The 14,931-nt window shown below is 34.7% G+C and overlaps 1 protein-coding gene and 1 long non-coding RNA gene across 2 annotated transcripts in view; one reads left to right on the top strand and one right to left on the bottom strand.

Moving 5' to 3' along the window:
- The window catches only part of LOC150097327 (uncharacterized), a 111,359-nt gene extending 106,823 nt beyond the window's left edge, over positions 1-4,536 (top strand). The window contains exon 3 of the long non-coding RNA XR_016549646.1: positions 4,413-4,536. This is a non-coding gene — a long non-coding RNA (uncharacterized LOC150097327). The remainder of the gene's footprint in view (positions 1-4,412) is intronic.
- LOC150097326 (eukaryotic translation initiation factor 3 subunit D-like) overlaps positions 1-14,931 on the bottom strand; it is a 97,182-nt gene that overhangs the window by 77,391 nt on the left and 4,860 nt on the right. The window contains exons 2-3 of the mRNA XM_090406813.1: positions 12,795-12,840; positions 4,431-4,567 (exon numbers count right to left, since the gene is read on the bottom strand). Of these exons, the coding sequence (XP_090262939.1) occupies positions 4,431-4,567; positions 12,795-12,840 (183 nt within the window). The remainder of the gene's footprint in view (positions 1-4,430; positions 4,568-12,794; positions 12,841-14,931) is intronic.

The raw sequence follows: 14,931 nt of genomic DNA, 5'->3' as shown, positions 1-14,931 counted from the left end.
AAATGAATAAAAAAAGGACATGTTCAAAATTAAAAACAAAACAAAAACTGTACAATTGCTTGATTAATTAAGCTGCTCAATCATAAATTTTTTATTTCATTTAGCAATGCACTGAAGCAAGATTTGACCATATAAATGAATATTCAGTTTCCAATTTTTGACCAAAGCATACTGAATTAAATTTTAAATATTTTGAATTTTACAAAAACATGTTTGGAACAAAAATTCTTATTAAAAACTGATTTATAAAAAACTAACAAAAGATTAAAAAAATGCAATGCTACTTCATCTAATAATGTAACAAGAAAAGGCAGAAATAAATTTTACTTTCCCTTAATTTAATAAAACAGTAATTTAATTTTACAATATACATTTATTAACAATTAAATACAGAATAAAAATTATAAAAATCAAGGAAGACCACAGCACTTACATGGGTGATCTGAAAAGTTCTCAGCCTAACAATGAAAAAACAAATCATAATTTCAAAATTATTTTTATTTTTCAACCTAATCTCCCTTAAGACTAATACATTTATAGCAATGCTCCGGCACCATTATCCCGTCCCATTAGTGGTTCTCGGTAAGATCTGCAAAATACCCCTCTACAGCTGCAATCACCTCTTGATTTGAAGAAAAATGCTGACCAGCGAGGAAGAGTTTTAGTTTTGGGAAGAGATAGAAGTCAGAGGGAGCCAAATCTGGGGAACAGGGTGGAAGTTCCAACATTTCATAGTGCAGATCCCTTAATTTTCCCATTGCCAAAACAACTTTGTGGGCAGGTGCATTGTCCTGATGAAAGATGATTTTTTTCCTCTGCAAACTGGGTCTTTTCTAATGAATTTTTTTCATTTAGTCTGGTTAAAAGATCAGAATAATATTCCATGGTTATTGTTTTATCGTTTTCAAGATAATTAATAAATAAAATGCCTTTAGCATCCCAAAACACTGATGCCATGAAATTGTCTTCTTTAGTGCTGAAACTGGCTTCTGTCCACTGTTTTCATGCACAAAATTAGTTTTATTCTAGCTAAAACACTCCAAGCACTGTTCAGAGATTTTCATGCAGAGTGCGTTTTTGATCTGCGCATGCAAAATGTATCCTAAATGTATCCTACATTTTGAAATGCCTATAGTCTCAGCAATTTCACGCACTTTAACTCGCCAGTCATCCAATACCATATAGTGCACTGATCAATGATTTCTGGTGTTGTTACATTTTTTGGATGTCCTTCGCATGGATATCTTCAAGGCTGGTACGGCCATGTTTAAAACTCAGCAGCTCATTTCTTAATTGTCAAAAACGAAGGAAGAGTGCTAATAAACGTTTATGATGAATAAACATTTAACTGCAAAATGAATTTCTTTTGCCGTTAAACCTTTCACAAAGAATTTTATAACTGCATAATACTCAATTTTATCAATTTCAAAGGATACAGACAAGACTTTTGCTTCAGAGCTGTATAAAAAAAACTACTTGACAGAATGACTTGCAATTTCACATTGATGCTTATGACAGATGTATCAACTTAGGAAAAAAAAAAAAAAAACCTTGCCAATAGAGTGTTGCCATTTATGGTTGAGGCCGAGAGAACATTTCAGACCACCAATGTATATCCTTAAATAACAAAAATATTAATGGGACTGTTTTTAAACTGTTAAATATAGAGAAACTGTGATGTCTACATCAGAAAGATGTCTTAATTAGAAAGCTTCTAAAAATAAAAAAATACTCTTTCACTAAACTCTGGCAGCTGGTGCTGGAAATTTTCTTATTTCACTCAAAATGTGCAGTGCAATTTTTCCATTCTTTCCAAAACAGTAACGGAATATTAGTCTTCTTAAGAGCATTTCACTGACACATGTAATCTCATCGCTAATGCTTTTTCCATGGTTGATTCTATTTTGACTTAATGGCATAGCAATAGAAGAAAGAACTTTTTTGCATTTTTTGTTAGCAAAGGTTGGTCGATGTAGAGCCTCTGCCTAATGGCTCACACAAAAAGCTATGCAAGTTTGAGCGCAGTTAGAAGTAGATCAATCCTTCGATGCTGTTGGCACACTCCCTTGATGAGTCTTTGTACTCCCTGGAGGCATCACATAATAATAATAATTAGATGAAGTTTCATCATGTTTATTAATCTTTTTTTTTGTCTTTTATAAAATCAGTTTTTAATGAGCATTTTTGTTCAAAACATTTGTTTTTTGTAAATACAAAATATTTAAAATTTAATTCAGTACGTTTCGGTCAAATTTTCATCATGATTTTCATACAATCTCATCTTCTTTGATAAAGGATGTTATCAACTTCTTCATCTTGATATTTCTGAATAAGATTCAAAATTCTTGTTAATTATACTCTTTTTCAGGTTATCTTGGAAGTAGTGGAATAAGCTACACTTTCGGCTTTTCTTACCATTCGTACTATAGGCTTAAGCTGCATAAAATAGTTCCTTAAATTTTTTTACGTTTTACGTCACACTGTGTGGTACTTTGTATATAATTATTTTACTACTTCCTTACTTGCCGATGCTAGAATTATATGTTTCATACCATTAAACTGTTACAGGGAACTTATTTTTGGAAAATGTAATTATCTATCATGCGGTATCCAACAACCGCCACCATACTAACAGCGAACTAATATCCTGCTACCTTCAGAAGCAGTATGGCCTAGTATATTTCTTTACTTCCAAGAAAACCTGAAAAAGAGTATTGAATATTTTTAACATAATTTTGTTTTATTTGAAACATGCTAGCTTAGATCTACACTGCAGGAATAATATAATATTTAGTTTTGAATAAAGTATCAAATCAGTTAATTTCTTCTTGGATATGGCAAGACATCTTTTAACTGATGAATTCAGCTGTCAAGCCATTGTAAGACTAGAGGCTGGCCAAAGTCAGACAGAGGTAGATGAATGGTCACATGTGAGTATACATATATATACATTTTCTTTTTTTTTTTTCTTCACTTCTCTCAATGTATATTTATAGTTTGTCCATCAGCTGTTCTACTCATATCACAATATCATAATCTGGATTTTCAATTGATGTAACTGTGCCACTGACATCAAGACAGCCAGCAAACAGTCAAGAACAGTTTAATCAAGTCAGTATGTTGGAGTGAGAGGGTTTTCTATACTGGCTTTGAAGTGGGCTGAGTTTTTTATGTGTGATGGTGTGTTGCCAGTATAGTTTGTGAGTGCTTTGGCTAATTTGTATGTGGGGGGAATCAATGCCATCCACCAAAACTAACCTACTTTGGCCAAACAGGCAGGACAGCAAATGTCAGGATTTCAGAACACAAAGACTACATCCGGTTTCACCAGTACAGCCACCACTCTGGTCTGGCAGACCATGCTCTGGATAGCCACCACAGAATACGTTGGAAGAAAGCCACATTAATACACTGCAGCAAATTTAAATATGAAAGACTATTCATGGAATCAGCCTCAGCTCTAAAAAACTTTCCAAACCTCAACAAATTTGGGAAGCCTGCATCGAGAACTTCAGCCCAACAGCCAAGACAACCCAATATAGTCTGCTAGGGTAACCTTTAGGACTCTAGGAACGACATTAGTTTTCTCTCTTCTGCCTCATTTGCTCTTCGTAGTGCCTGCATGCACATGTCATAGTTATGTTTCCATGAAGATGTGACATTGCCACATCTTCATGTTCCCATGAAGATGTGTCAATGTGATATTACTGAAATATAGGAAGTATTCATTAAAGTTTCTTTTAATAATATTCCAGTATACATTCCTTAAATAATTTACTAGTCATGTGTTACCAACGTATAAGCCTGTCTACAAGAATTACAAGAACTACTACTGCTGGAATATTGTACAAACAACAGGCTAATATCTTATCAATACAACAATATCCACATGTACCTCTTTCTCTAATAATGAAAATAACAAAAATTTGTCCATAGACAAATTACGTAAAGATGTTTAAATTAATTTAAATGTCTTTACAATACTGTGCCTACTTACTGTATGTGTTCTTCAATCATTTTTTGTTTTTAAAGGGTAGACTTTCCCAGAATAAAACACTGTCACTTACATATGAGATAATTCACTTGCAGATGGAAAGCCCTTATAAAGATTAATCACATTTTTGATGGAATTTGATGCCAGGTACACAATACAGAAAGTAGATGTCTTTCTTAATGATATAATAGGTAAAGACTAAAGTTATTCACAAGTGAAAATTCAAGTCTGAGAGACTTCTAATTACACAACTGAAGTTTGATTCAGTATAACAAGTTCTGGTCAACTGGTCATTTTTTGCAAATGTTAGTATTTTCCGTTTTTTGATCTAATGAGTAAATATTCTGATGTTAAACTACTTTTTATCAATCAGGTTTGTATTTCTTTAAATATAAATTTTTGTTTTTAAAATGATTAGGTGACTACAAATTCCTACCTGGTTCATGCGAAATCTACCTCTCTGATGCAGTGGCTTATGAACCCTAGCAGTGTCAACAAGCTGGAAAGTAGTTTCATCATCTTCATGATAATAGGCATACTGATTTCCTGTTCCAAACTGAGAAGTATACTTATCTAAAAATAATAAAAAGTTTAGATATCTTTCAGTGCTCTCTTCCTCTATAGACAAATATCTCAAATATTATAAACTTGAATAAAGATTTTCAGCAGGTAATAAGCATGCGTGCACGCGCGCACACACACGCACCACATGCCATCACTTTGCTTATTGGCAGCCAAATAGCTGTTGCACCCATGATTGGTTCCCAGAGCAGGGACTGTGGTTTTTGTCCCTCCCAATCTTCAAAAAATTCTCTTCTAACATGCAATGAGAGTGATATCCTTCCTGGGGATGCCAAACATACTGTGGTGATCCAAAACTTCTCAATCTTCAAGGATATAGCAACAAAGCAGTTCTGTAGGCTGGCTACTAGTAAGTGTACTACTGAACAGACCTGATAATAACAAATTTAGAAGGCTTCCTTATTAGCTGGCACACTATCTCACTGCCAGATTGTGACTATAGGGAGGTCACATAGTGATATGCAAGGATTACTGTCAAGGCAATATTATGGAAAGCATCTCCTCCCACAGTATGCTCCCTGCTCTTTTCACATGTGAAATACTAACATGATGGTAAATCGAAGTTGATATGTCACTGTGATTAAATTAAGGAACTAACCTACACATGGAATTTATTTGCAATAGGCCCTGCTGCCTCTCATGTGGGACTGATACTAAAATCTCCATAAAAATATCACCCCCCCCTCCCCTCACAAAAAAAAGCTATAAAAAATCTCCTTTCAACTGTGGCTTTCCAAGAAAGACACCAGAAGAATCTTGAACAATCTGGATACCAAAAAAGCTTCTGGTTCTCATGATATCTTACCAGTTGTGCTACTAACTAATACCTCTTCTTTATTAATAAAAAATCTGGCTTGGAACAACCAGCAACAGAATCTTCTGGTCAAGAACACCCACCTACTCTACTGACATCATTTCAAATTTGAATTTTTGTAAGAAGAGTGCTGAAGTTCTGCTGCATCATCCTAATTCGAACAGTAATGACTACCTTTCCTTGCCAAAAATCTGGGAACATCTTATTCTTACCAGACGTGAATAGTTCCCCCCCCCCCCCCATCACCACCTATGTATCAATTATAACATCTCATCCATATTGCACTGTTTCTTATACCATCATGCGGCCCATACTGTTTTTTTTTTAAATAATCCACCTTGCTTCCCTGTTGTGGAGAAGCAAGGCATCTATCCACAGCAGGGAAGCAAGCCTATATATAGTCAATTCCAGAAAAATGTGATGTGTCTAATCAAATAGTCAATCTATTGCTCACATCTTAGTGCTGTTCGAAATAATGGAGATCATCAATTGCCAACTTCTTTGACATTTGGAGAACTATCAGCTAATCAGTGACCACCAATACGTATTTCATTAATTAAGATCCACAGAAAATTTCACCAACATTACTCACCTATGGACATGTGCCATATTTGGAGAAACCCATGCTATCACACTCAACATTTTCAATGCATCAAGGTATTCTCAGCAAACTGACATCTTATTGTAGGCCTTCCTCCCTCCCTGTAATTGAATTGCCTGTTTCTTAGAACTGTTATTTCACCCACCCTTATCCCCATGTATATAAGAACCTTCTCTCACTGACCTTAAACCATATTCACAGGTTTGCAGATTAAAGCACTTTCCATTCCTCCTACTCATAAGGAAACCCTTCAGTGCTCATACATCACGACCTTCAAGATCTATGCCTTGAACATTACCTCCATACTATCCTTCAGTTTGTGATAATGATCTAGTCACCTTTAACGTTTCTAAAACACGGTTTTGTCTTTTTTCTCAAAAATGACCTTAGTTCTTCTCCCACCCTCTTACCTTTGATAATGCTCCACTTAACGGTCGACCCAATCTCTCTTTTCACTCTTACTCTTAGCTTTTTCTGGAACAAACACATCACTTTTACAACATCTATGGCTTCAACAAAACTTGGCATCCTTTTTTTATGTGTCCAGCTCCTTACTGTGTATAAATCACAAATAAGCCCAACTTTGGAATACTGCTGTAATAGATTTCACGGTATGATATGAACACAGATGGATAAGAAAATAACTATTTATTAACTTAGAAGCTAATATTTCGCTGGTATTATATCCAGCATCTTCAGAGCACACAACACAAAGTTTGTTACAAAAGCAAGACAACCACAAGTTCAAAGTTTTGAAATAGTAGTCCAAATGATAGTCTTAGAAAGTTTACAAATAAAATAAAATAAAATAAAAGTAATAAATATTAATTTGGTCTTAGGATGACTGTCTCCCAAATCTTTGGTAGATTTATATAGCCATACTTGTTAAGGTTTAGAGTATGTTTTAAGGCTTTTGTTGATTCCAGGAACAACCTCTCTGACTTGTAGAAGCTTCTGTGCATTACTTTTGTTTCTTTCCAATTGATCCTGTGTGCAGGAGTATCCAAAGTATGGTCTGCTAGACCCGACTTGCCATAGTGAAAGTCGGATATATTTTTTGTGTTCACTGAGGCGGATGTCCACAGTTCTTCTGGTCTGTCCATAGTAGGCTTGATGGCAAGAACAGGGCACTTCATAGACTCCTGGATGTGATAAAGGAGTGCATTTGTCCTTAGGTGAACGGATGAGAGTTGCTAATTTTACATAAGGTTTGAATACATAAGGTTCAAATGTGCCTTTAATGTATGGGATGGTGATAGTTTTGTTGTAGTCTTCTGTGGTAGATAGAGGGGATTTCTGGGTAGAATTTAGTATATTTTATATCTTATGGGGGATTATAACCATTGGTTAAGAAGGTGTGACGTAGGTGAGAAAGTTCAGCAGTGAGAGCAATGTTATTGGAACAGACAGATTGCTCTAGCTCTATGGGTTAGTGTTTTTAAGATACCATATTGTTGAGAAGGGTGATGGTGTGATTGCTTGTGTAGGTATCTCCCTGTATGTGGGGTTTTCTATAAACTGAAAATGATAAGGAACCTGGAAGACGTGATCAGCGTGTCCAGGAAGGGCAGGTAGTTATTGGCTTCTAGTTCCATTGTAAAGTGGATTTTAGGGTGCTGGCAATTTAGATGCACTAAAAATGTATTTAATGTGTCTGGGCCATGTGGCCAAGTAGCAAACCTCATCAACATAGCGTAGCCAGAGATTAGGTTTGAGAGTGGCTGTGTTGATAGCTAATTTTTCCAGATGTTCTATGTAGAAGTTGGCTAAGGGGGGAACCCATAGCTGTCCCATCTAATTGTTTGTATATTTTCCCTTTCCATGTAAAATAACCTGCCTGTACTGTGAATTTAAATAGCTGAAATATACCTGGGGGAAATTGTGAATTTAGTAAGTTAAGTGTTTCAATCAGTGGTACATTAGTGAATAATGAGGTGATATCAAAATTCACCATTAGGTCTGAACTATTTAAGGTGTGGTTTTCTAAAATACTTTTTAGGTGGGTAGAATTTTTAACAAAAGAGGGAGAATTGTTTGTGTAAGTGGTTAGTAATTTGGCTAAATGTTTAGCTAGTTTATATGTAGGACTGTTTATACTATCTACAATAGGATGCAAAGGTGCACCTTGTTTGTGTATTTTAGGAGCACCATATATTCTGGGTGTTTTAACATGCAAGGGTTTGAGTTTTTTGACAATTTCTTTTGGCCAGGAAGTGACTTTGTTCAGTAACTTGCACACCTTATTCTTTTGAGTTGGTGGGATCTCGATCTATGATTTGATATGTAGACCAGTCTTGGAGCAGTGCATGCATTTTGCTTTCATATTCTGTTGTATCCATTACTACAGTGGCATTTCCTTTGTCTGATTTGGTTATTGTAATGTGGTTATTATTGCGCAGTTCTTTTAAAGCTATAATTTCTTTATGTGGGATATTATTTTTGGGAGGCTTAGAACAGATAAGGATATTGGCCACGTCTAACCTAATATTATTGGCTATAGCTGGAGGCAAGTGGTAAATCCTGCGTTCAACGGAAGCCATTATTTTTGTTTTAGGCACATCTTTAGGAGTAACAGCAAAATTGTGGTCCAAGACTTAATGCACTCGTGGCCTCTTTGGATAAGATTGTCGATGATAGGTTTACAATGACGCCATCTTGATGAAATTGTGGCCGCTGCGTAACATGGCGTTGCTGGAGGATTTCAAATTTTTCCGGTGTTGGTTTTTAACTTTAGCAAATTCTTTATTGGCTGTCGAGTCGGAGATTTTATCCAAGATATATCATAGCTCCGGGTTCAAAATGTCAGATAATATATCACGTAGTACACTGATGGAGGAATTTATTTTTGAAAGTTCTCGGCAAGTGGCATATACCTGTTCTCATAATAGTGCTAAACTCGCTCTTTTATAAATACGTTGGGCTTTGGCCGAGTGAAACTCGTTCCTAATTTTTATACAGTTTGATATCAAATTGGTATCTCGGCACCTTTTTAAGAAGGCTAACCTGTTCAGTTGCTGCACCAATTTTACTTTCCACTTACCGTATTGTTGTGCCTTATGTACGATGTTATCTCCGTGAAGAATATTTATACACGTGGATAGGCTTGTGTTCATCAGACATGTTGTAATAGATTTCACGGTATGATATGAACACAGTCATTATGAACATTAGTCACCTTTAATGTTTCTAAAACACGGTTTTGTCTTTTTTCTCACAAAAATGACCTTAGTTCTTCTCTTGCCCTCTTACCTTTGATAATGCTCCACTTAACGGTCGACCCAATCTCTCTTTTCACTCTTACTCTTAGCTTTTTCTGGAACAAACACATCACTTCTACAACATCTATGGCTTCAACAAAACACTTGGTATCCTTTTTTTTACTGCTCTCATATTTGGGCTGGTGCACCCAATACTTAAAAATGCTTGATGCAATTTAGAAGAGGATAGTTTAGCTGACTGGTGACACACACTCTCTCTCTCCCCCCCCCCCTCTCTCACTCTCACACACACACACAGACACACACACACACACTTTCTTCAGCCGCTATCTAATAGACAGTGTCACTGCACTGTATCTCTTCTACAGATATTTCCATGGGTGCTGTTCAGCAAAAATAGCATCCATTATGTCCCTATTTCTGTTAAACTTACCATAATATCAGCATAAGCTACCCAACATCCTTTTACAGTTGAAATGATGACTCACTGAACCTGCTTCACCCATTCATACTTCATGGGAAAGGCTGTTCTACAGAAATGAGATAGACAGAATAACGTATTCCCTAGAGATTACAAGTTCCAGCTCTTCGAAAAGAATATCAACAGATTACTTTGCTCTTAAAAATCTATTAAGCTGTCCTGTCAAGCTGAATTAAATTCAAAGAAAATTAATGGTTACCCCAATCTTTTTCTTTTGTTTTATTTTTGTAGATCTCTGCTGTTTGTGCTGATAGGATACACACAGCTGTAGAAATATTTCGACATCATGACAAGTTTTGATCATACTATCTTGGCTAGTATGTCTAAAATATGTGTTTAATGACTGAAGGAATCTATGGTTGTACTTCATGATTTAAGTAATGATAATATCATTGGTATATTCACATAAAATTTTTATCAATAATCTATTTGTTTCTCTGGCACCATACTCTATAAAACACACTAATGCAACAACAGAGAGAAAGTGTCCATAAATATATTATTATTATTTTTATTTATTTACAATCAAGACAAGCCTTATAAATTCAAAGAGCAACCATGCTCACCTAGAGCAGGCTTTTGCAAACATGCATGCCTAAGGTGGGATTCCAGCCCACAACCTGTTGGTTGAAGAGCAGGTATGCTATCCAATCAGCCAACCAGGTCAGCATAAACGCATGTAATGATGTGAGATATTCATTATTATTCATAATAATCAAACTACTATGTAATATCAAGAAGTGTATACTACATCATCAAGTTTATATTATCACTGGCTTTTCCATTGACAATTTTCCTTCAAAATTGGTTTGAAAACTGTCTTGCATACAGCTAGTTTAGTGTTCTGACTAATTTCTTTCTTATTCCATAGAAATTTATTCAAATGACTTCCCACTGTATCGGCTTCATTTATTCTGTTTTCTATTTCTATATTTAGTGAAGAATAACAAATTAATTTGCAATCTTCACTAAAAACTAAATAGCTGCATTTTACTTTACAGGTTCTCTATTCAGAATGCAGTTGGTATTTTCATAGTTTTACTTTTATTGTTGATTTTCTCTCACATACACAACAGTTATTTAATTTAGTAAAAGAATTCTGAACCAGATTTATTTAAGAGTATAGCATCATATGCATAAAATACATATGATGCATTAAGAACTACATTAAGCCTGATATTACAACTGGAGATATTCAACCAGGTTGATTATCTCCAATTCTGATATAAGTTTAATATCACTTTCCTTCATAATATAGATTTTTCATAAATTACTATATGTTATTATTATTATATGGCCAACTCCATGGAGTCCGAAGACTCATCACGGGAGACCCGATCTATCATATCTCTCTTTGAACCCATTAACAGACAAATCACTCACAACTGACTCTGGTAACCCATTCCACTCATTCACAATTCTCCAAGGAAAAAATCTAGTCCTCACACCTCTACTAACCACACCTTTATTGAACTTCCAAGGTAGTCAAATGCTGAAACATTTCCCCTGCATCAATATATGATGAATAGCAGTGGGGATACTATGCACCTTTGTCTTACATCCAATTTTACATCAAACCATCTTCTGTGCTTCTTTCAATTCTAATTTTTGACTTACAACTTAAATAGAGACCAAACATTGTTTTGTTCACACCATATAACTAATGTTTTGAGTAGCCTTACCTGACACACTCATTAGGGAAATTCAGCTGTACATTCAGTTATATTTCCCTTTTCATAGATGAGTACTATGACTGCTCTACTCTCATCTGGAATTTGACCTCCTAACCAGACTTCTTAATTTTATACCTTCCTAATTTTATTTCTTAACTTTCCAATCTTATCTAATTTTATACCTTCATATTTAAGCATTTCTGATCAAACATCATCTACTCCAGCTGCCTTTTCACATTTCAAGTTTGGTGGTTTTTTTCTACCTTAAGTACTGATATGTACTTTTGATTGCATTTATCTTGAATATTTTCTGTCACTGTTCTGTTACTACTTTCACTTAATAATCTTTCAAAATAAATACTCCAGACATCTAGAATATCTCCAGTTTTCATTTTACCTTTACCAGAGTGCTCTTTCTTCTATTTCTAAGTTTTCTCAATAGCCTCCGAATGTTTTGCCACCTTGGTGATATTTATCTTCTATATTCTACCTAGTCTTTCCATGACTTTTTCTTTAGCTAGTTTTACAAATGGCTCAGAGTTTTTTTTTTTTTTCCTCCATATTTTGAACACAATTTGACTTACTTAACAGTAACTTCAATGTGTCTTCTTTGTTTACAGAACCTACTCTAACTTCTTGGGTCCATCATGAAGCTCAGATTTTTCTATTCTTTCAAACAACCTCCCTGGCTGAATCAATGTTTTCTTCAGTCCCTGAGTCTTCAGGATTTGATTCTTGAAGTTCACCTCAGAAATATGCATGACTTTCTTTCTTTTTAAAAATCTTGCACTGTTTTTCTTTTCCGTATGATATTCGTTTTTATATCTCAAAAAAACTAAAAATTAAATAACAAAAATTAAAAACTAAAAATCTAAATAACAAAAAACTAAACTAAGACAAAAAACTAAAAAGCTAATACAAAAAGTTCACAGTTAGCTGAAAATTAATATTTTGATGATGCTTCAAGGAACTGTAAATCCCACCCATGAATGGTAGTAAATCTACAAGAACATACTGTGCAATGAAAATTGACTACGACTTTCACAGTGGAATTTAAAACTAAAGCATGTTGGATAGAGAGTGCACACACTGTTCATTTGGCTAATGAGACTAATGAAAGGCTTTATAAATATTCTGCATGTCCTAGACTGGATTGTAAGTCTTCCTAACCAAAGGCCATCAATATTGGACTATAGATGGTTGCATTTTTTTAAAATAAGTAAATGAAACACTGGCAAAAAAAAAAAAAAAAAAAAAAAAAAAAAAAAAAAAAAGATTAAAGCATATAATGTAAAATTCTAACAAAAAATAGTATTTGAAATGCTATTTTATTTTTTAATAGGTGATTTTTGCATAATACTAGAACTAAATCTTAAGAGTTGAAAATGGATACCTAAGGTACCCACAATTAAAGGGTATTTAAATGCTTACTTGCATATCTCCTGTCTTGATATGTAGCGCCAGTCCAGTCAGCTACCTTAAAGAAAAATTAAATTTAAAAAAAAAAAGTGTTAAAAAAAAATGTGTATGCGTTTTTTTTTTAAAAAAAAACACGCACACGCACACACACACAAATACATCTTTAGAGGATTTATATGCATATAAGATGGAGTCAGGCCAAACAGAGGGTGCCACAAGCCCAAATTTTTACTTAACAACATATAGTTGTAAAATCATGGAAAACTAATAATGATCACTATTTAAGCTCTGTTTATCTTGAAAAACTCATATTTTGTACTTCTGTAAGGCAAAATTAAATCTTTTGCTTTATTTCTATTATCAGATGATGTCTCTGTCTAATCTGCACTTCAGCATGGCATATTGGAAGCCCCTAAAAAATTTGAGGGTGCATTTATGCTCAAAGAGATTTTGATTCTGCACCAGAGATCCGTAACCACCAAGGAGCTACACATGAAAGCCTTCTATCTGGAAAGCAATAATGAACTCAGAAATGAAACTCCAGGGTTATTCCAAAGCTATAGCAGCACTGCATCAAGCCTTGTGCCCCGTCGCCTAACCACAGGAAAGAAGATTTACTGTAACACCAGTGATCCTTTCAGGCAAGCCTACTAGTTGACTGATCCTGGCTGGACCAACTAAGACTGCTCATCTTGCTGAAGCAAGGGCAAGTAATGCATGACTATGAGGTTAATGCAAGATCTCATTTTCCACAAGTCCATGGGTTGTACTACATGGCAAACACAGAAGAATGTCCGATCTCAGTGATGCAGGCCTGGAAGACTAGAGAATAAAAAGGGACTGTGGAGAAGTAGAGTGAAAGATATAAGTAAAGAAAAAAGAGAAAGAATGAAAAAGATCAGTACAGTCATTAGGAGATCCCCTCCATCCCACATGAAGGAAATTTCAGCTATATAAAAACAAAGTTGAAGTGAAGCTTTAAGGTGCATGTGCAGTCCTAAAAACGCATAGTTTCAGCCACTGAATATGTGTATTTCTAGAATGAACTTAGACTATAGAGAATAAAATATTCTAAAAATTGATACGTGAAACAAAGTCAGGAAGTTCATTATAACAAATGTTATCATAATTACATAATGTGAAAATGAATACCATCTTTTTCAGACCACAAGACGCCTTTTTACATAGAGAAATCGACATGGAATTAGAGCGCGTCTCATGGTCCAAAGGTAGGTGATAGCGGGTAAGTCTTGGATTCCCACGTTTTCGATGCGAGCCGAACATGTGTCTCACTGCATATGTGGGAATCCCCGATTTACATACGAAAACTGTACTGGTGTCAATAGTAGTTAGTGGGCAAGCATATGCAGTTTGGAATGGACTAAACGATTATTAAGTCTTTTAAAAAATGCAGCATAAGTAATGCGATAGATGGTACTGAAGATAACTTAGCTTTTGAAGAGAGTGATAACAATAGTTCAGACAATAATATGAAAAGTGACAGTAACGAGATGAATGAAGACAAACTGAATGCTGCTGGTACAAGTTATGGTAATAATAAATGAAATTTAAGGTTTGTGAATATTTTTATATAATAATATATTTTTTCTAAAAATTGTTTCATAAATTTGGGGTGCATCTTATAGTCTGGTGCATCTTATAATCTGAAAAATAGAGTAATAAAAAAGACATAACTGCATAATCATATTTTAGTTATTTATGCATAATTTAGTAATGATGACAAACTAATTACAGAAATGTATAAAATTTGAAAGTAACAGCAAAAAAAAAGGCTGGTATCGTGAGAACCAGCTGAATCGATTTCTATGAAACAAGTGAAACAGCCAAAAGACTAGCTTATATACAAAACCCTACTCGAATCAATTTGAACTAATGGATTTAGAGAGTTGAGCTAGAAATCAGCTCATCCAATGAGCAGAGTTCTGAAAAAAAAATTAGGATTGAAGAGATAATATCAATGATAGAATCATATTAAAAATTTCAAATTAGAAAAGAACGTTACATTATTAAGTTAAAGAGCATGTGTCAAGAGCTAATCAGAGATGGGTGGATGTATTTGGATGGGTGTGGGCATGGCAGATGCCTAGTGTACATCTACTAAAGTGTATAACCCAAATTATGAAATTTG

This window comes from Typopeltis vanoorti, chromosome 17, assembly GCF_054136105.1.
Source record: "Typopeltis vanoorti isolate ZY-2024b chromosome 17, IOZ_Tvanoo_1.0, whole genome shotgun sequence".
NCBI classification, from domain to species: domain Eukaryota; kingdom Metazoa; phylum Arthropoda; class Arachnida; order Uropygi; family Thelyphonidae; genus Typopeltis; species Typopeltis vanoorti.
This window is presented reverse-complemented; position numbering and strand designations above follow the sequence as displayed.